Source organism: Rhinoderma darwinii, chromosome 5 (assembly GCF_050947455.1).
Source record: "Rhinoderma darwinii isolate aRhiDar2 chromosome 5, aRhiDar2.hap1, whole genome shotgun sequence".
Taxonomy (NCBI): domain Eukaryota; kingdom Metazoa; phylum Chordata; class Amphibia; order Anura; family Rhinodermatidae; genus Rhinoderma; species Rhinoderma darwinii.
In genome coordinates, this window is record NC_134691.1 from 44,658,586 (window position 1) to 44,680,289 (window position 21,704).

General features: G+C 42.1%; 1 protein-coding gene across 2 annotated transcripts in view; it reads left to right on the forward strand.

The window, feature by feature from the left end:
• LOC142652382 (uncharacterized) overlaps nt 1-16,807 on the forward strand; it is a 32,923-nt gene extending 16,116 nt beyond the window's left edge. The window contains exons 1-7 of one of the 2 annotated variants that reach the window (XM_075828016.1): nt 3,245-3,359; nt 13,201-13,366; nt 13,712-13,881; nt 14,205-14,382; nt 15,129-15,163; nt 15,447-15,526; nt 16,337-16,807. In XM_075828016.1, the coding sequence (XP_075684131.1) occupies nt 3,286-3,359; nt 13,201-13,366; nt 13,712-13,881; nt 14,205-14,382; nt 15,129-15,163; nt 15,447-15,526; nt 16,337-16,734 (1,101 nt within the window). In that variant the 5' untranslated portion in view covers nt 3,245-3,285 and the 3' untranslated portion in view covers nt 16,735-16,807. Of the gene's footprint in view, nt 1-3,244; nt 3,360-13,200; nt 13,367-13,711; nt 13,882-14,204; nt 14,383-15,128; nt 15,164-15,446; nt 15,527-16,336 lie in introns of those variants that run through there. The other variant, XM_075828015.1, reaches the window with a different exon arrangement.
• Nucleotides 16,808-21,704: the final 4,897 nt, after the last annotated feature.

Here is a 21,704-nt window from a genome sequence, read left to right on the forward strand (position 1 = left end):
GTCTCCTCTGTGTGTTGTTAATAAAGTTAAAGGGGTTTTACCAGCCAATAAAAATTGATGGCCTATCCTCAGCATAGGCCATCAATTGCTGATGGGTCGGGGGCTGACTCCTGGGACCCCCGCCGATCAGCTATTTTGAAGAGGCTGCAGCGCTCGTAAGCCCCTTCATTTCTTCTTGCTCACTGTGAATGTTCGACACATTTAGTGGCGATTCACAGGTATTGCAGCCTTCTTCTCCCATTGAATTCAGATGCTCATCTCATGAACAGTGCGGCCCTGCTGTCTCCTTCTGTGTATTACATGAGAGGTGTGCAGTATGGGTAATATAAAAGTCCATGCGGAACAGTCCAAGAGGACAAAACACAGTAGTAGAGTATATTACAGTAATCAGTAAGTGCTGCACAATGTTATTTATTACATATAATTGGGGGTACACTTTATATTATGAAATTATTAGAATCTAGGCTATAGATGGAATCTATGAGGTGTTTTCCCAAAAATGGATTGGACTGAAATAAAAACATCAAGTGACAGAACCAAATACTAAACAAACTGAAAAAATCACATAACATATAACAGAATACCTTCCGCAGGGGCGTAGCTAGGGGGGGGCAGGCGGGGAATGTGCCCCGGGCGCAGTTCAGAGGGGGGCGCCAGCGCCACCTCCTCCTGCACTATAATTGTACGTGTGTCGCAAGGACACAGGTACAATTAGAAGCAATGAATGACCGGGCACGTTCCGTGCCCGGCCTTTCCGCGCCTTTCCACGAATGAAGCAACTGGTACCTTTTGTACCAGTAAAGCTTCCGTCGATGAAAGGCGCTGACTGACTGACAGGGAAAGTCATCCTGCCCAGCCAATCAGCGCCTTTCTTAGATGCTGTGTTCAACTCCCTGAAGACCTGCGCAGAAGAGAGCAGGTCTCCATGGCTGCCGGACGGCGTGGGAGCGGGAATAAGGTGAGTTTGAATTTTTTTATTTTTTTAAATTGTAATAAAAGTGTGTGGCTGTATCTGCGAGGGGAGGGGGGAACTTTGTCTACACGGGGGGGGGGGGACTTTGTCTACACGGGGGGCCTTTATCTACGGGGGGGGGCTTTATCTACAGGGGAACTATATCTACAGGGGAACTATATCTACAGGGCTGGGCTATATACAGAGGAACTATATCTACAGGGGGGCTATATACTGGAGTGGGCTGTCTATAGAGCACCATATACAGGGGTGAGCTATAGCTACACCTGTAGATATAGCCCACCCCTGTATATGGTGCTCCATAGATAGCCCACCCCTGTTTATAGCCCCCCTGTAGTTATAGTCACCCTGTATATAGCCCAGCCCTGTAGATATAGCCCCCCCTGTAGATATATTCCCCCTGTATATAGCCCACCCCTGTATATAGCCCCCTGTAGATATAGCCCCTCTGTAGATATAGCCCCCCTGTGTATAGCCCACCCCTGTTGATATAGCCCCCCTATGTATATCCCAGCCCTGTGTATATCCCAGCCCTGTGTATAGCCCAGCCCTGTGTATAGCCCAGCCCTGTAGATATGGTCCCCCTGTAGATATGGTCCCCCTGTAGATAGCCCAACCCTGTATATAGTCCCCCTGTAGATATAGTCCCCCTGTAGATATAGCCCACCCCTGTATATAGTCCCCCTGTAGATATAGCCCACCCCTGTATATAGTCCCCCTGTGGATATAGCCCACCCCTGTATATAGTATCCCACAAATAGCTCCCCCTATAGTGCTCCACAGAAAGCCCACCCCTGTATATAGCCCCCTTGTACATATAGTCCACCCCTGTATATAGTGCTCCACAGATAGCCCACCCTTGTATATAGCATATACAGGGGTGGGCTATCTGTGGAACACTATATACAGGGGTGGACTATCTAGTGGAGCACTATATACAGGGGTGGACTATATGTACAAGGGTGGGCTATATACAGGGGTGGGCTATCTGTGAAACACTATATACAGGGGTGGACTATATGTGGAGCACTATATACAGGGGTGGGCTATATCTACAGGGGGGCTACATACATGGTTGGGCTATCTGTAGAGCTCTATATACAGGGGTGGGCTATATCTACAGGGGGCTATATACAGGGGTGGGCTATCTGTAGAGCACTATAGGGGGAGTTATTTGTGGGACACTATATACAGGGGTGGTCTATATGGGGGCACTATCTACAGGGGCCCTATGGCAGGCACTATCTACAGGGGGCACAGTGTGTGTGTGGGACACGGTGTATGGTGCTATTATAATTAGAGGTGCAGTGTATGGCGCTATTATATGTAGGGGCGTAGTGTGTGGTATAATGATAACGTTATATTTATTTATAGGTGCAGAAATGTAGGTAAAGTGAGAAGCTGAAGACATCTGAGCGGCAAACTGCAGAAATGGGCTGTGACCGGGAGAAGTCATCATAGAGGTCTGGACCGGATGGAGAGGAAGAACTAGAATCTGAGACGTCACCGGTGAGTCACTTAATGTAAATGTTTGTTCTGCCTCTAATCAGTATTGTAGTCACTGTATGATGTGCAGAGAGATGATGGGTGGTATGATTATGATAGGATTTATTTTTTGTGAAACAGCATCTCCCAGCATATCCTTATCATTGTTTGGGCCATGCTGGGAGCTGTAGTTGTACGCCGTACACACCTATACACCAGGGGTTGCACTAAATTGAGCTGTATTTGTGCTGGTGTTGTATATATGTAGTGAGCTTGCTTCTGGGGCTGTATATATGTACTGAGCTTGGTTCTGGTGTTGTGTATAGAACCATATTGCTTGTGAAATGTACAAATGTTTATATGCTCGAGTTACATAAAAAGAAATGACACGTCGATTGGTAGAGAAAACAAACACGGCGAGGGGGAAGGAGATGTCGGGAAAGAGGTTGCGGGGGGCGCCAAACGGAATCTTTGCCCCGGGTGCTGGTGAACCTAGCTACGCCTCTGGCTTCCGGAAAGATCCATGATTACTGACACTGAAGAACTATCTACACAGCTCTGTATATAATATTCACTGATATGTTCTTCATCAATGTACCTGCTGCTCACATACCAATGCTCATTGTGACATCACTACTACATACCAGTGCTCATTGTGACATCACTTCTACATACCAATGCTCATTGTGACATCACTACTACATACCAATGCTCATTGTGACATCACTACTACTATAAGGGCAGCTCTCCCAGGGCGGGGCCTTTAGAATCTTGCTGATTGGTTCTTGTGCGCTGCACGTCTCGTTAATTAGCAAAGTGATTACAAAATGTTGAGGAAAGTGAAGAAAGGTTTGAAACTCGATAAGAGTTCCAGTCTGACCCGGGCCGAAAAAAATATCTGGTAAGTGAAGGAGGAGAATCTCAAGTGTTTCTAAAATGTTTAGATTTCCACAATATTATTAAACACGAGATGATGTTTTGTAGAAACATTTTGTCTCTACGAAGCTTGTCCCTGTTCACACTGGGAATAAATAAATCCTGTATTTTATAGTGTGAACAAAGGTTTATTTCTTCAGGTTATGTAAGAGAAGTAGATATCCCAGATCTGCTGTTCCATCAGGAATCATAACAAGGGATTGTGTGTTTTACCCCCAGAGCTGCTGGATCCCAGCTACAGACAATCTGCCCTGGGATGTTCAGATACTGATTTCTCCTGCATTACAATGACTATTGAGCAGTAATCATATTTGTACAGTATATGTATGTGGAGAATATATATAGACACAGACCTTGCACTTGACATGCATTTAACTTGTGCACAACTTTTCTTTATGTCCATGTCTTTCTGATTAATATTCATGTACATGTAACTCAGTGTAACTCTATGGACTGTAACTGTCACTCGTAGTTTACATTGGAGCCATCACTCCACAAATAATAAATGTATCTCCAGTCTTATAGAGGGAGTTATGAGTATGGGGCCCCCCTCTATTACCTCATATGGCCCAATAGGTCAGTATAAACCCTTCCCTCTTTGGCCGCTTTTGACCTTCCTGACAGAGCCTCATTTTTCAAATCTGACATGTTTCACTTAATGTGGTAATAACTCCGGAATGCTTTTACCTATCCAAGTGATTCTGAGATTGTTTTCTCGTGACACATTGGACTTTATGTTACTGGCAAAATTTGCCCGATACATTCAGTATTTAATTGTGAAAAACACCAAAATTTAGCGAAAAATTGCAAAAATTAGCATTTTTCTCAATTTAAATGTATCTGCTTGTAAGACAGGCAGTTATACCACACAAAAATGCTGCTAACTAACATCCCCCATATGTCTACTTTAGATTGGCATCGTTTTTTGAACATCATTTTATTTTTCTAGGACGTTACAAGGCTTAGAACTTTAGCAGCAATTTCTCACATTTTCAAGAAAATTTCAAAATGATATTTTTACAGGGGCCAGTTCAGTTGTGAAGTGGATTTGAGGTCCTTAGATATTAGAAACCCCCAATAAGTCACCCCATTTTAAAAACTGCACCCCTCAAAGTATTCAAAACAGCATTTAGAAAGTTTCTTAACCCTTTAGACATTGCACAGGAATTAAGGCAAAGTAGAGGTGAAATTTACAAAGTTCATTATTTTTTTCCAGAAATTCATTTTGAATCCATTTTTTTTGTACCACAGAATGTTTTACCCAAGAAATGCAACTCAATATTTATTGCCCAGGTTCTGCAGTTTTAGGAAATATCCCACATGTGGCTCTAGTGTGCTACTGGACTGAAGCACCGGCCTCAGAAGCAAAGGAGCACCTGGTGGATTTTGGGTCTCCTTTTTATTAGAATATATTTTAGGCACCATGTCAGCTTTGAACAGGTCTAGTGGAACTAAAACAGTGGAAACCCCCCAAAAGTGACCCCATTTGGGAAACTACACCCCTCAAGGAATTTATCTAGGGATGTAGCAAGCATTTTGACCAGCCAGTTTTTTTGCAAAAATTTTTGGAACTAGGCCATGAAAATGAATATCTACATTTTTTCAAATAAAATGTAGGTTTAGCTAATTTTTTTTCATTTCCAAAAGAACTAAAGTAGAAAAAGCACCACAATATTTGTAGAGCAATTTCTCCCGAGTAAAACAATACCCCACATGTGATAATAAACAGTTATTTGGACACACAGCAGGGCTTAGAATGGAAAGAGCGCCATGAGGAAATTATCTAGGAGTACAGTGAGCAGTTTGACCCCACAGGTGTTTTACAGAACTTATTGGAAGTAGGCCGTAAAAATGAAAATCTACATTTTTTCAAATAAAATGTAGGTTTAGGTATTTTTTTTTTCATTTCCACAAGGACTGAAGGAGAAAAAGCACCATAAAATTAGTAAAGCAACTTCTCCCGAGTAAAACAATACCCCACATGTGGTCACAAACATCTGTTTGGACACACGGTAGGGCTCAGAATGGAACTAGCACCATTTGGATTTTGAATAGTGTCTGGGCGCCATGTCACATTTGCTGAGCCCCTGTAGTACTAGTACAGTGGAAACACCCCAAAATTGACTCCATTTGGGAAACTGCACCCCCTGAGGAATCATATAGGGGTATAGTGAAAATTTTGATCCCAAAGGTTTTTTGCTGAATTAATTAGAATTAAGCTATGAAAATGAAAAATAATTTTTTTTTCCAACAAGATGTAGTTTTAGATCAACATTTTTCATTTTTACAAGGAATAGAGAAGAAAAAGCACCCCAACATTTGTAAAGTAATTTCTCCCGAGTACGGTAACACCCCATATGTGGTTATAATAGGCTGTTTACGTATATGGTAGCATTCAGAAGAAAAGGAGCGGTACTTATCTTTTGGAGCGTAGAATTTGCTGGAATGGTTTGCGGACGCCATGTTGCATTTGCAAAACCCCTGATGTACAAAACAAAAGTGACCCCGTTTTAGAAACTACACCCCTAAAGGCATTTATCAAGGGGTGTAGTGAGAATTTAGACTCCACAGGTGTTTTTCAGAAATGAATACGCAGTGGATTGTGCAAAGTGAAAATTGCAATTTTTCCACTGATCTGCCTATTCATCGCACAATATGTTGTGCCCCTGGAGAATCTAACCCCATAAATTGTTAAGCGGGTTCTCCCGGGTATGGTAATGCCTTACTTGTGGCCATAAATTGCTGTTTGGGCACGCTGTAGGGCTAAGAAGGAATAGACCGCCATTTTGAGCATGGATTTTGCTTGGTAGTTTTGTTTGAGTTTTGCTGGTATTTCTGTTTATAATGTGGGGGCATGTGTAATCTGTGCGGAGAACATCAGGATATATGTAATCTGTGCGGAGAACATCAGGATATATGTAATCTGTGCGGAGAACATCAGGGCATAATAAGAGGGTATAATAATGGGGTAAATAATACAATTCTCCATAGATGTGTGTTACGCTGTGAAGCGATCCGTTATGCACAGGCCGGTGTAACACTGATAAACGGTTTTCTTTCTTATCCCCCTTTTGTAACACTCTGCACCTTTTGGGGACTTTTTCTCCTTCGTTGTTTGGGAAATATTGCTGGGAAAGTTTTCCGCTGGTATAATACGGGCGCCCTCGCTTCCAGCGGATGTGCTATGTCCCTTCCTTTTCCTAGTTCCTAAATACTAGGGCCCTGAAACTGAAGGAATGTTCCCCTCCGGCCTGCACATTCAGATGTTTTTTCATCACCGCATTACTAGTGCCGTAACTTTTTTGTTTTTCAGTTGATTGAGCGGTGTGCAGGCTTGTTTTTTGCGAGACGGGCTGTAGATTTTATTGGTACCATTTTGGAACACATACGACTTTTTGATCACTTTTTATTTCATTTTTTGGTAAAGGAAATTACCAAAAACAAACAATTCTGGAATCGTTTTTTATTGTTTTTTTTATCGGCATCCACAGTGCGCCATAAATTACATGTTAGCTTTATTCTGCGGGTCGATACGATTACGGCGATACCAAATTTATATAGTTTTTTTTTATGTATTGCAGCTTTTGCACAATAAAATCACTTTTTTTATAAAATCATTTGTTTTCTATGTCGCCATATTCTAAAACCCATAACTTTTTTATTTTTGCGTGCACAAAGCGGTGTCAGGGTTTATTTTTTGCGGGACGGATTGTCGTTTTTATTAGTACTATTTTGGAGTAAATGTGACTTTTTGATCACTTTTTATAGCATTTTTTGGAAGGAAATGTGACCTAAAAACAAAGATTCTGGCGTTGTTTTTCATGTTTTTTTTTACGGCGTTCACTGTGCGGGATAAATTACATAATAGTTTTGTAGTTTGGGTCGTTACGGACGCGGCGATACCAATTATGTATAGTTTTGTTTTTTTTTTATGGGTTTTCCCATAATAAAAGACTTACTATGGGAAAAAAGTCAGTTTAGCTTTATTTTTATTTGAAATGTGTGTGTTTTTATTGCTTTACCACATTTTTATTATCTTTTTTTTACTTTTCTGACTTGTCCCACTAGGGGACATGAGGGCCTGATGCCCCGATCGCTACTCTAATACACTGCACTACATACGAAGTGCAGTGTATTAGCGCTGTCAGTTATTCACTGACAGCAAGCCTATGAGGACACGCCGCAGGCGGGTCCTCATCGGCTCCCGTACAAGGCAAACTCGGACGCCATTTTCTGGCGTCCGATTGCCACAGCAACCCAGCGATTGCATCACTGGGTTGCCGGTAGGGTGAAAACCTATCAGATGCTGCGCTCTATTGAGCGCAGCATCTGAGGGGTTAATCTGCCGGATCGGAGAATAGCTCCGGTCCTGGCAGTTACAGGAGGGTGCCAGCTGTATAATACAGCTGTCACCCCGCGGTGATGGTGCCGGCTCTGCTTCTGAGCCCGCACCATCACTGCGCCGTACATCTACGGCGCTTTGCGGGAAGCACCTCCCGACAGCGCCGTACATGTACGGCGCATGTCGGGAAGGGGTTAATGGTGGACAAGCTTGTAAGGGCTGTTTGCATGGAGTAATAACCCCCACTACCCTAATACTGCTATTTAGATATGATTTATGGAGGAATGTGTTGTATTATATATATATATATATCTCTATCAGTATATTTATGTACTGAATGGCCACTTTCTTAGAGACACCTGCACTTTCACGGTTAGAGCTTCCCTTTATGAAAATTAGACATTAGTCATTAGACCCTGCGGTGCAGCATTAGATCAAGTATTTGTATGATGAGAAAAACCACTGTGCTCACTATTTAGCAATGTTGATTTCTACTTTATTCAGCATAGGCAGTAGTGGGATGTGGAGTGTTAACCTACGGCAGTTTCACGTGTACCCTTATACTTTGTAAAGGCCTCGGCGTTATATAGAAACAAGGCAACTTTAAATCGTACATTACAGTGATACATAAGACACAACAAATGTTTGGACAGAGTCTACGCAGTTACATCTGTATAAGATGAATAGAATAACATACTTTAACTTAAAAAATGCACTTAGATCTTTGCGATCAATAAGACCTAATGGAACGAGGGCTTCCGCCTGTAAGATCAATTTCTGCCTCTTTTTTGAAGCAAAAGGTTATGTCTATTCCCCCCCTGTGAAAGCGTGTTTAATGCACAAAATGCCCGCAATCCACATTCCCCTGGGATTACCTCCATGATATGTAAGCATGCGTTCACTAAAAGGAGGAGATCCCTACCTTGTACCCAATAGATCGTACATGCTGCCTGAATCTCTTGAATATCGGGTGGATGGTCCTCCTGATGTAATAGAGATTACAGGGACACATGACAATACACACAACAAATTCGGTTCTACAGATGTTATCCACTTTAGTCGTCAAGCCTCCTAATTTCAATCCTTGCACGATTGAGTTGGCTGCAGAATCTGCAGTGTCCAGATCTATAATCTCCTCTCGGAGCCAACTCAATCGTGGAAAGAACCTGAAATAAGGAGGGAAACTATAGTCACACAGTTTAACCGCTTCCCGACCGCCCACTGTATATTCACGTCGGCACTTGCTGGGCTCTGTGCAGTGCCGACGTGAATTCACGGTGGGTGTTAAAAGCGCGATCCGGGTGTCTCAGAGTAGCGCTGACACCCGGATCGCGCTGTTATCACCTACCTCTGGTCCCGGAGATATGATCGGGACCTGATTAGTTCAGGTCCCGGTCATGTGATCGCAGGGAAAGTGTGTTGTAGCAACGAACTGGAAAGTTTGTTGCTATAACAAAGTGGAACGTTTGTTGCTACAACAAACTTTCCCGGGGACCGATTGCGGGTGCTGCAGTCGGTTATAAGGCAGAACCGGGGGCCATATAACAGCGCCCGGGTCTGCCATGCACAGCAGCCTATGAGAACCAGCCGGATGCTGGCTCTCATAAGCTTCCTGTCAGTGTGACTCTCAGCGTCACACTGACAGTTTATAATACGTTACACTACCTAGGTAGTGTAATGTATTATAGCAGCGATCAGTGCTGCCAGGCTTCAAGTAAAAAGTAAAAAATAAAGTAATAAAAAAGTTTTATAAAAGTGTAAAAACAAGTTATAAAAGTTACAAAAAAAAAGAATGCTTTTTTCCCTATAATAAGTCTTTTATTATAGGAAAAAAATGAAAATGTTAAAAAAAAGTACACATATTTGGTATCACAGCGTTCGTAACGACCCAAACTATAAAACTATAATATTATTTTTCCCGCACGGTGAACACCGCAAAAAAAATAAATTAAAAAACAATGTCAAGAATCACTTTTTTTTGGTCATCAACCCTCCCAAAATATAGAATAAAAAGTGATCAAAAAGTCGCATGTACCCCAAAATAATACCAATAAAAACTACAACCTGTCCTGCAAAAAACAAGCCCTTACACCGCTTTTTTGACGGAAAAATATAAAATTATGACTCTCAGAATACACAAAAAATAAATAATTTCATCAAAGTGATTTTATTGCGCAATCGCCACAAAACATAAAAAACCTATATACATATGGTATCGCCGTAATCGTACCGACCCGCAGAATAAAGTAAAATGTCATTTATACCGCACGGTGAACACTGTAAAAAAAATATACGAAAAACATTGTCAGAATTAATGTTTCTTTGTCACTTTGCTTCCAAAAAAATCTAATAAAATGTGATTTAAAAAAATCACATGTACCCTAAAATGGTACCAATGAAAAGTACAGATTGTCCCGCAACAAATAAGCCCTCACACGGCTCCGTTGGAGAAAAAATAAAAAAGTTCTGGCTCTCAGAATATGGCGATGCAAAATGTGCAGAGTGTTCCAAAAGCGGATAAGATTGGGCACCATTTATCAGTGCGACACCGGCCACATATCTGCGAATTATTATTTATGTACCCCATTATTATACCCTCTTATTATGCCCTGATGTACTCCGCACAGATTACATATACCCCCACATCATAAACTGAAATACCAGCAAAACCCCAAACAGAACAGTTACCAAGCAAAATCTGCGCTCCAAAAGCCAAATGGTGTTCCCTCCCCCCACAGCGTGCCCAAACACCAGCTTACGTCCACATATATGACATTTTATATCTGGGAGAACCCGCTCAACATTGTATGAGGTATTTGTCTTCAGTGGCACAAACTGGGCACAATATATTGTACATTAAAATGGCATATCAGTGGAAAATTTTAATTTTCACTTTGCACCATCCGCTGCGCATTAACGCCTTGGCGCACCACGACTTAATAGCATGTCGTGGTGCGAGGGGTTATTTATGGAGCGGGCTCATGCGCTGTGCACGCTCCATATTCTGCAGGTGTCAGCTGTGTATTACAGCTGACACCCGGGACTAACGGACAGGAACAGCGATCGCGCTGTTACAGGAGCCTGTATAATGACATTATACTGCAATACATTAGTATTGCAGTGTATTGTACCAGCGACCTAATGATCGCTCGTTCCAGTCCCCTAAAGGGACTTTTGGGAGGTTTCCACTGTTTTGGTACCTCAGGGGCTTTGCATATGCGACATGACACCCGAAAACCATTCCAGCTAAATTTGAGCTCCAAAAGCCAAATATTGTTCCTTCCCTCCTGAGTCCTGCCGTGGGTCCAAACAGCAGTTTATTACCACATATGGCGTATTGCTGTAATCAGGACAAATTGCTTTACAAATTTTGGGGTAATTTTTCTCCTTTATTCATTGTGAAAATTAAAAATTTCTATGTTTTTTCAGAAAAAAGTAGATTTTCATTTTCACGGCCTAATTCCACTAAATTCAGCAAAAAAACTGTGGGGTCAAAATGCTAACTATACCCCTAGAACAATTCCTTGAGGGGTGTAGTCTTCAAAATGGGGTCAGTTTTGGGGGGATTCCACTGTTTTGCTTACTCCAGGGCGTTGCAAACGCGATATGGAACTGAAAACCAATCCAGCAAAATCTGCGCTTCAAAATCCAAATGGCGCTCCTTCCCTTCTGAGCTCTGCCGTGGGTCCAAACAGCAGTTTAGTACCACATATGGGGTATTGGCGTGAAGTAGCTTTACAAGTTCTGGGGGCTTTTTAATCTTTATTCCTTGCAAATATTATTTTTTTTAATATTTTTTCAGAAAAAAAAGTAGATTTTCACTTTCACAGACAAACTTCAATAAATATAGCAAAATACCTGTGGGGTCAAGATGCTAACTATACCCCTAGATAAATTCCTTGAGGTGTGTAGTTTCCAAAACCGTCTCACTGTTTTGGCACCACAAGACCTCTTCAAACCTGACATGGTGCCTAAAATATATTCTAAAAAAAGGAGGCCCCAAAATCCACTAGGTGCACCTTTGCTTCTGAGGCCGGTATTTCAGTCCATTATCACACTAGAGCCACATGTGGGATATTTCTAAAATCTGCAGAATCTGGGCAATAAATATTGAGTTGCATTTCTCGGGTAAAACCTTCTGTGTTACAGAAAAAAATGTATTACAAATGAATTTGTAAATTTGTAAATTTCACCTCTACTTTGCTTTAATTCCTGTGAAGTGCCTAATGGGTTAAGAAACTTTCTGAATGCTATTTTGAATACTTTGAGGGGTGCAGTTTTTAATATGGGGTGATTTATGGGGTCTATCTAGTACATAAGGCCCTCAAAGCCACTTCAGAACTGAACTGGTCCCTGTATAAATAGCCTTTTGAAATTTTCTTGAAAACGTGAGAAATTGCTGCTAAAGTTCTAAACGTTGTAACGTCCTAGAAAAATAAAATAATGTTCAAAAAACAATGCAAATATAAAGTAGACATATGGAATATGTAAAATAGTAACTATTTTGTGTGGTATTACTATCTGTTTTACAAGCAGATACATTTAAAATGAGAAAAATCATAATTAACTCTTTCAGCACCCTGGACAGTGACTATCTCCTGACGTCGCGTACCGGAATTTTTTTTGCCGGGTTCGGCCAAAACGAGTTCGGCCGAACCCGGTGAAGTTCGGTTCGATTGTCCGGGTTCGCTCATCTCAAAGACACTCCATTTGGATGTTTGGAAACAGAAAAGCACGTGGTGCTTTTCTGTTTACATTCATCCTTTTGACAGCTGGTGCGCTGTTTCAGTCGGTTCGCACGGAAGTGCTTCCATGCGACCAGCGTGGTTTTCACGCACCCATTGACTTCAATGGGTGCGTGATGCGCGAAATACGCGGAGATATTGAGCATGTCGCGCTTTTTGCGCAGCTGACAAACGCTGCGCAAAAAGCACGGACTGTCTGTACTGCCCCATAGACTTGTATTGGTCTGTGCGTGGCGCGTGAAAACCACGCGGCCCGCACGGACCCAATACACGCTCGTGTGAATCCCCCCTTATTACCACATAAAGAGACACATGTCAGATTTGAGAAAATGGGGCTGGTCATGAAGGTCAAAATGAGCTCGGTCTTGAAAGGGTTAAGTTGTTATGATGGTCCTCAATGGTTGCTTCTAGCAAAAACAGAGACGACATTATACTTTATAGTTCTGTCTGCCAAGTTCCTGGATCCTATAAGACATCCATACAGAATATGTGCACACTGATTCCAACTAATGTACTTACCATTTGTTTTCATCCTGATGGAATAAATGGGATCTGTCAGAGGAGACATTGTTTATTTATTGTATTGTTTCCATGTATAGTAGATGCAGTATACAGAATACATTCAGCTTTCTCTTTAAAGTCACTGCTAATGCTGCATGTACAATAATGATCCAGTCATTCAATGTTCTCATTTTCCTAATTATTTATTCAACTTTTAGGGCCGCCGATGACGAATCGGAAGAACGCCTCCAAAGGGAAGGCAGACAGTTCAGTGACCATCTTATAAACCCAGTGATCACCGATGTCCCTGACTTTAAGGAGAGATTATCTGGAGAACTGGTCTTCCTGAAAACATCCCAGATCGTCCATGGAATCTTCTCTGAGGTAATTGCAGTTCTATGTATCTGACCAGCAGGTTGTATATGAAGAGATGATTGTATATGGACGAGTGTTATTTTCATAAATGCTTTATGAATGTCATCAGTGAATATATTCAGAGTAATATTGGTCATACATCTTCCATATGTTCTGTCTGATCTCCAGGTTGGGCTGAGAATGAAGCTCTGCTGTGAGAGAAGTTGTAGATCTGTCCAGTACATTGTACAGCACTGTCCTCTGTATACAGCAGTGGTGACTAGTAGCTGTATACAGAGGTTAGGATAGGGAAGGCTATATATAAAACCAGTGTATACTCCCAGTGTGTAATTCTGTCTCCATTTACTTACGCAGCTGATTAAAAAAGAGAAGATCGGACAAAAGAGGGAGAAAATTATCGAGTTTAGGAGAGCGCCTCTAATAACAGTGCTGGCTGTAATATCAAGGCAGCAGGATTCATTTCTGGCGGAGGAACTCCTATGGATAGATTACAACCCTCTAATGGATGAATTCATGCCTAGAAGGTAAGGGATCATGGGAATTATATATCCTTCCATATGTCCACTAAACTGATCACATTACCATAGAAAACCTCACTAATTTTGCAGTAATGCATCATATGGTATATTGCCACAAGTCTTATCTACTATAAATCTCAATATACTTTGTGTTATAACAGCCCCCTCCCCCATAATGAGCTGTGTAATATGTGGTGCTGTCTAAATAAAGGCTGATAATAATAATATGAACTATAATGTAGTAAGAATTATAACTTATAATATAGAGAAATTGTTCCAACAATGATTCTCCGCTAAATCTTATTCTCTGTCTTCTTCATTTCTTGCAGGATGTGGCCGGTGTCCAAAATCAAGATGGCCACAAAACAGCTTCACCAATTATATCAAATTGTGTCTGTGGAAACTGAAGGAGAACATTTATTTCATGTTCATTCCCCAAAAGAAGAACGTGACAAAACCTTCCTTCAGTGGGAATATATAATCCATCACATCAACCAGCAGGAACCTGTGAGTCAAGATTTTATCCACTGAATTACTGGGGTTTTGTAGGTTTAGTGATGGAAAAGGAGAAATTGATGGCACAGAACAAAGAGACTTGTATTAGGACGTTCTGGTGAAGTCTAATGGAGATTGAAGGCCTTCTCCTGTATCTTTGACATAATGTTTCCTGCAGCTCAGCCGCTCATGCTTTATTAGGGTATGTTCACACGTACACGTCCGTAACGGCTGAAATCACAGAGCTGTTTTCAGGAGAAAACAGCTCCGCAATTTCAGACGTAATGGCAAGTGCAGGCGCTTTTCGCGGACGTAATTGGAGCTGTTTTTCCATTGTGTCAATGGAAAATGTCTCCAATTACGTCTCAAGAAGTGACAGGCACTTCTTTGACGCGGGCGTCTTTTTTACACGCCGTCTTTTGACAGCGGCGCGAGTAAATAAAATGACCGTCGGCACAGAACATCGTAAAACCCATTCAAATGAATGGGCAGATGTGTGCCGATGCTTTGGAACCGTATTTTCGGACGTAATTCGGGGCTAAAACGCCCGATTAACGTCCGTAAATAGGGTGTGTGAACCCAGCCTTAATAATAATAATAATAGTAATAACCTTCATTTCTACAGCAGGTATAATATATTCCACGGGACAAATGAGCGTCCCCTGCCCGTTAGCGCTTACAATCTAGAGATGCCGGATTGTGGGGTTCCTTGTATGTCACAAATAGGAACTAACGTCTTTATTCATTGTCTTTCACAGTTTCATCTTGATGACATATTATCTGCAGATACAAGGTATGTTATTTATTTCACTCTCATCATTTTATTTTATGTCTTTTTTATGTTTTGTGCTGGGACATGTAGACCCCACAGGTTATATTAATAAATGAGGCCCTAGAGGCTGAGTCAGGACAAGGTACCATTTTTTTAATTAAAACATAGTATAAATTTAAACCCCAAGTATGAGAAATAGGGTAACATAAAATTCAGTAAAAGAAAGGACTGTGTCTCCAGAAGTTGTTCTATAACATGCAATAATTCACATATCTTTTCATTTTTCCTTTTTTGCACTTCACAGGTCAATGGATTGGAAATTCAATGAAAAGATCCATAATATCGATCCTGAATGCTGGATAGAAGAGGAGAATATAAAGAGAAGTAAGTCGTCTTTTATAGTGTGTATGGTGTCTGTACATCAAGCTCTTATAGAAAGTGTGACTGCAGTTATTCCGTCTTCTCCTGGATGAGACGCTGCTTCCTATGTGAATGTCATGTGAACAGAAGGTGCTACAAGACGAAGTAATATGCAGGAGTTTAGTATCGGAACCTGATTACTTTACACAACCCGGGTAATAGAGGAGGTTACTGATTAAGGGGTCCCCCTCTATTATGTCCATATGCCCTAATAAATCTTAAATGTGCATCGCTGAATACGCCGTTCTCTTCAGAAGAATACACAGGGGGTCTAAATCTAATTTAGAGGAAAAATACAATGCTGCCGCTCATGGAAACCAATCATATCTCTGCTTTCATATTTTAACCTTCAATAGTACAATGGAAACTTAAATTTGATTGGTCGCCATAAACAAAGTCAGCTGTTCCTACCTACAATTGTTTATATACATTATTCCTGTATCCTTCTGGGCGGCCCACAATATTTACTAGAATATTACTGGAGCTCGTCCTCACTCAGCGATAGTGATGTACACCGCACCCCACCATACACGTAACCTGTGTGTACAAAAATTCCAGGATTTAGGCATGATGAGGTTAAAAATGCAATAGGCACTCAAAACCACAGCATTCACAAACAGTTGTGTAAATGGGTATCATAACTATCCATTCACTGCACAAAAAATTAACCAACACTGCAAAGTGTGAACGAGGCATAGTTTATATATTGTAGGTATATAAAGGTATTGCAGGTACTTTGTGTTGCGGCTTTATAATTGTGTTATTTTGTTTTAGGGGGCTGGCTAAGAATGAGTGATGATGTCAGATATTGGTGGAAAGTTGCTAAATCTAAAATCTCTGGAAAGAAAGTCACTCAAGAAAAAAGTAGAGAGAGCAAAGAAAGACCAGAAAACATTAAAGAACCCTCCTCTTCTTCATCATCTCAACCAGAGAGCTCAGACCCAGAGCCCACCGTGCAGGATGACCTTACAGAGCTAGTCCTGAAAGAGGTAGAAGATCCTAAGGAAAACATCAACTTATTAAGATCTGAGGAGCAGGACCTGAGAGAGAGGATCATAGAAGTGCAGAATGGACAGATTGTGAGACCACGCTCAAATCTCGGGTTAACATATGACAATGATTATACAACAACTTGGAGACTATCTGGCTGGTGGGAAATGATCAGCCTATAATTCTGCTTTATCAGAGGGTTACAAAATCAGACCCTTCCATCCGCTTTCAGGAATCTGTTAGGAGAATTTTCCATTCTTATCAATAAAAATTCAATGATTCATCTGAATAAGTGCTTCTTTTATTCTTGCGGCAAGGAGACAAATGGCAGATCAGCAGTTGTCTGAGCTTCATCACATAAGCACACGTTTATATAGGCTTTAACCACAACCAGGTGACATTTTGCACATGACAGTGAGTATCTTACACAAAATACTAGTCTAATGCAGTTTTGCTTCATATAGCATATTTTGACACTAACAACTGAAACTGGGATAAAGTTGAACTTCCTTAAAGTCCATCTGTCTCTATTGAGAAATCCAACTGCCCCAAACTTGAAAGCAAAGCATATTTAACACTTTATCAGAAAAATCATTTCCTGAGAAGTTCTGCATAGCTCAGTGTATATTTCATTTCATTGCATCAAATAAGCATACATTTTAAATAAAACTTTCCTAACAGAATCTCAAAAAACCTAATGTTTACAATTCAAAAGTGCAAAGCAGGAAAAACAATCAAAAGTTCTTTGCAAATATCAGAACTTCCCGCACCGACCCGCACCATGTGTGCAAAAAGTAACATCTTTAAAAAAGGGTTTCATGAAAGAGAAATAGCAGTACAAACAGCTATCATTTCTATATTCTCTCTATCAATAAAACATAACCTCGTCTCAAAGAAGTGTTTTGTGTGCTTTTCTAACAAAGGATTTGACCAATCCATCTCAAACAAGTAGTTAACTTTGGAATATTCAATGGGTTATCGAGAGACGGATAGTTGTACAAGATGTTAGGGCTTGCAGGGAGATTTGATCCACTTGTTGTGGAATTGTCCAAAGTTAATAAGATACTGGAACAGGGTTATAGAAGTTTTGAATAGAATTTATAACGTTGAGATAGATTGCAGTCCAATTACATGTATACTTTGATGTAGTCTTGGGACAACTCTAAATAATTCCCCAAAAAGATCTCTAGGGTGTAGTTTATATATTGCTAGAAAAATGATACTGGAACAATGGATCTCCAATGAGCCCCAGAATGAAGGTAGCGGTCCTGAGATACATCCATCTTAAAGGTATTACATGTAAAAACATGAAGGCAACTAGAAAATGTTCTCAGCAATGGGGAAGATGGTGTAATGAGGTGTCCCCAGATGTTAAAAAACTGTTTGGTTGAAAGCAGGAAAATAAAATAATAAAAAAAATATATATATATTTATTTATTTTTTTGCTCTATTTTTATCGTAGGGGGGGGGGGGGGGAATGTAATTTTTTTCAGTGCGAAGCAATTTTATAGATGAAAATTATTGAAAGAATTTTGTATTTGAAAGAAGAAAATTTAAAAATGTAAAAAAAAATAACTTTTGGAATAAACAAAGTCTGTGTAGTTAAAATTTGCAATAGTACCCTAAACGCAGGAAAATAAAAAATAAAGCAGGTCCACATGTCGGTATAGGCAGTCAATACAAATATAAGATTTGCGCAGCTCATGCTTAATTGAGATTTCAGACAAGGATTGAGAATGTTAGAAGACTTGCTGCTTTAGTCTATTTTAAGGGTATGACCAGACGTCTTTCTACAGACACTGTCCGCATCAAAGCCGCACATAATCTGTGTTGCAGATTTTGTTGCGGCTTTGCCTAAAATGTGCATAAGGGCTTGTTTACACGAACGTATATTACGTCCGTGCAACGCGCGTGATTTTCACGCGTGTTGTACAGACCTATGTTAGTCTATGGGGCAGTGCAGACAGTCCGTGAGTTTTGCGCAGCGTGAGTCCGCTGCAAAAAACGCACGACTTGTCCTATATTTGTGCGTTGTTCGCGCATCACGCACCCATTGATGTAAATGGGTGCGTGAAAACCACGCATGTCACACGGAAGCACTTCCGTGGGACAAGCGTGATTCGCGCAACAGCAGTAAAAAGTATGAATGAAAACAGAAAAGCACCACATGCTTTTCTGTTTACAAACATCCAAACGGAGTGTCATAATGATGGCGGCTGCGCGAAAAGCACGCAGCGGCGCATCAGATGGTTATGACACACGGAGCTGTTAAGTGCCGTTTGCGCACGCAAAATGCCAAGTTATTTGCGTGCGCAAAACGCACATGCTCGTGTAAACCAGGCCTTAAATTGATGCGGATTAGCCGTTGCGTATTCAGGTGAAGAGTACTTCCCTTCTCTCTATGTAAAGGATCGGCCAGACATAGCTTCTGTGTCGACGCCCGTTTTTACTCACTCTGCACCTGCTCCTAAGTCTGGTCGAGTGACCCCTTCTTCCACCAATCAGCCTGGGAGGCTGAGGAGTGGGAGAGCCTATCACAGCCTGGCCAGACGGAGCTAGCTCCCGCCCTCTGTCCATTTATACCATCACTTCCTGCTCCTCCTTTGCCTGTGATTCTTTTCAGTCTGTTTCCTGGCCTTGCTGCTGCTGCTTACTACTTGTCTTCTGCTTCATATTGACCCTGGCTTGACTGACTATTCTCCTGCTCTGCGTTTTGTATCTCGTCCTCTCCTGGTTTGACTCGGCTCGTTCACTATTCTCCTGCTCTGCGTTTTGTACCTTGTCCACTGCTGGTTTAACTCGGCTCGTTCACTATTCTTGTTGCTCACGGGGTTGCTGTGGGCAACAGCCCCATTTCGCTTAGCTTCTGTGTACCCTTGTCTGTTTGTCTGTCGTGCACTTAGTGAGCGTGGGAACCGTCGCCCAGTTGTGCGCCGTCGCTTAGGACGGGCCGTTGCAAGTAGGCGGGGACTGAGTGGCGGGTAGATTAGGGCTCACCTGTCTGTCTCCTTACCCCGCCATTACATAATAACAGGCCCATAAACCTTTTCTACCCTGGTCCCTGTCACTACTATGGACCCCCTTGAGACCCTGGCTCAGCAAATGCAGGGCCTCTCCCTACAGGTCCAAGCCCTGGCTCAGAGCGGCAACCAGCAAGATGCTACCCTGGTAGTGCCCCCCACCTCACCTCTTGAACCCCACCTCAAGTTGCCTGACCGGTTCTCAGGGGACCGGAAGACTTTTTTCTCCTTTCGGGAGAGTTGTAGGCTTTATTTCCGTCTAAAGCCCCACTACTCAGGTTCCAAGAGCCAGTGAGTGGGTATAATTATGTCCCAGCTCCAGGACGGGCCCCAAGAATGGGCCTTCTCCTTGGCTCCTGACGCCCCTGAACTTTCCTCTGTTGACCTTTTTTTTTCTGCTCTCGGGCTCATATATGACGAGACTGACAAGACTGCCTTTGCCGAGAGTCAGCTGGTGACCTTACGTCAGGGTAAGAGACCCGTTGAGGAGTACTGTTCGGACTTTAGGAAGTGGTGTGTAGCTTCTCGGTGGAATGACCCTGCCTTGAGGTGCCAGTTTAGATTGGGTCTGTCGAACGCCCTGAAGGACCTGTTAGTTAGCTACCCCTCTTCTGACTCTCTAGATCAGGTTATGGCTTTAGCGGTACGACTTGACCGACGTCTCAGGGAACGACGACTTGAAAGTTTTTGTGCCTTCTCCTCTGGCTCCCCCATGATGGCTCCCGAAGTTCCATTGCTTCGTTCTTCCACGGAAAACTGGGATGAACCAATGCAACTCGGGGCCTCCGTGTCTCCCCAACAACGTAGAGACTTCCGCAGGAAGAATGGTCTCTGCTTCTACTGTGGGGAGGACAAGCATCAAGTGAACAACTGTCCTAGGCGTAAGAATAAGCAGCCAGAAGAACTTCCGCGCCTAAGTGATCATCGGGGAGGTCACTTGGGCGCACAGGTATTTCCCGTAAATATGAAACCTAATAAGATCTTGCTTCCCTTTCAGGTCTCTTTTGGTGGTAGGTCTGCTACCGGCAGTGCCTTCGTGGATTCAGGGTCTTCTGCTAATATTATGTCTGTGTAATTTGCTATATCTCTAGCTATGCCATTGATTGATTTGCCTAAACCTGTCCCAGTAGTGGGTATCGACTCCACTCCTCTTGCTAATGGTTATTTTATACAGCATACCCCTGTTTTTGTATTCCTTGTTGGCTCCATGCATTTGGAGCAGTGCTCTGTACTGGTTATGCAGGGTATATCGTCCGATTTGGCATTAGGCCTTCCCTGGTTGCAGTTGCATAATCCCACGTTTAACTGGAATACTGGGGATCTTACCAAATGGGGTAATGAATGCATGACGTCACGTTTTTCTGTTAATTTTATTTCTCTCCCTGAGGAGGTGAACACTCTACCTGAGTTTATTCAGGACTTCACTGATGTTTTTTCTAAAAAGGCCTTTGAAGCGTTACCTCCTCATAGAGAATACGATTGCGCAATCGATTTGGTGCCAGGAGCTAAGCTCCCTAAGGGTAGGATATTTAATCTCTCTTGTCCCGAACGTGAAGCCATGAGAGAATATATCCAGGAATGCCTGGCCAAGAGTTACATTCGTCCCTCTACTTCGCCGGTAGGTGCTGGCTTCATCTTCGTAGGGAAGAAGGATGGTGGTCTTAGGCAGTGCATTGATTACCGAAACTTGAATAAGGTCACTGTAAGGAACCAGTATCCCCTTCCTTTGATTCCTGATCTCTTCAATCAGGTTCAGGGGGCCCAATGGTTCTCTAAGTTTGATCTACGGGAGGCTTATAACCTTATCCGCATCAAAGAGGGGGATGAGTGGAAGACTGTGTTTAACACGCCCGAAGGTCATTTCGAATACCTCGTCATGCCCTTTGGGTAGTGTAATGCTCCCGCGGTCTTCCAGAATTTCATAAATTAGATTTTAAGAGACTACCTGGGGGTATTTCTTGTAGTGTACCTTGATGACATCCTAGTGTTTTCCAAGGACTGGTCCTCCCACATTGAGCATGTCAGGAAGGTGCTCCAGGCCCTTCGGGAAAACAAACTGTTTGCTAAAACCGAAAAATGTGTGTTTGGGGTGCAGGAGTTACCATTTTAGGGTCAAATCCTCACTCCTCATG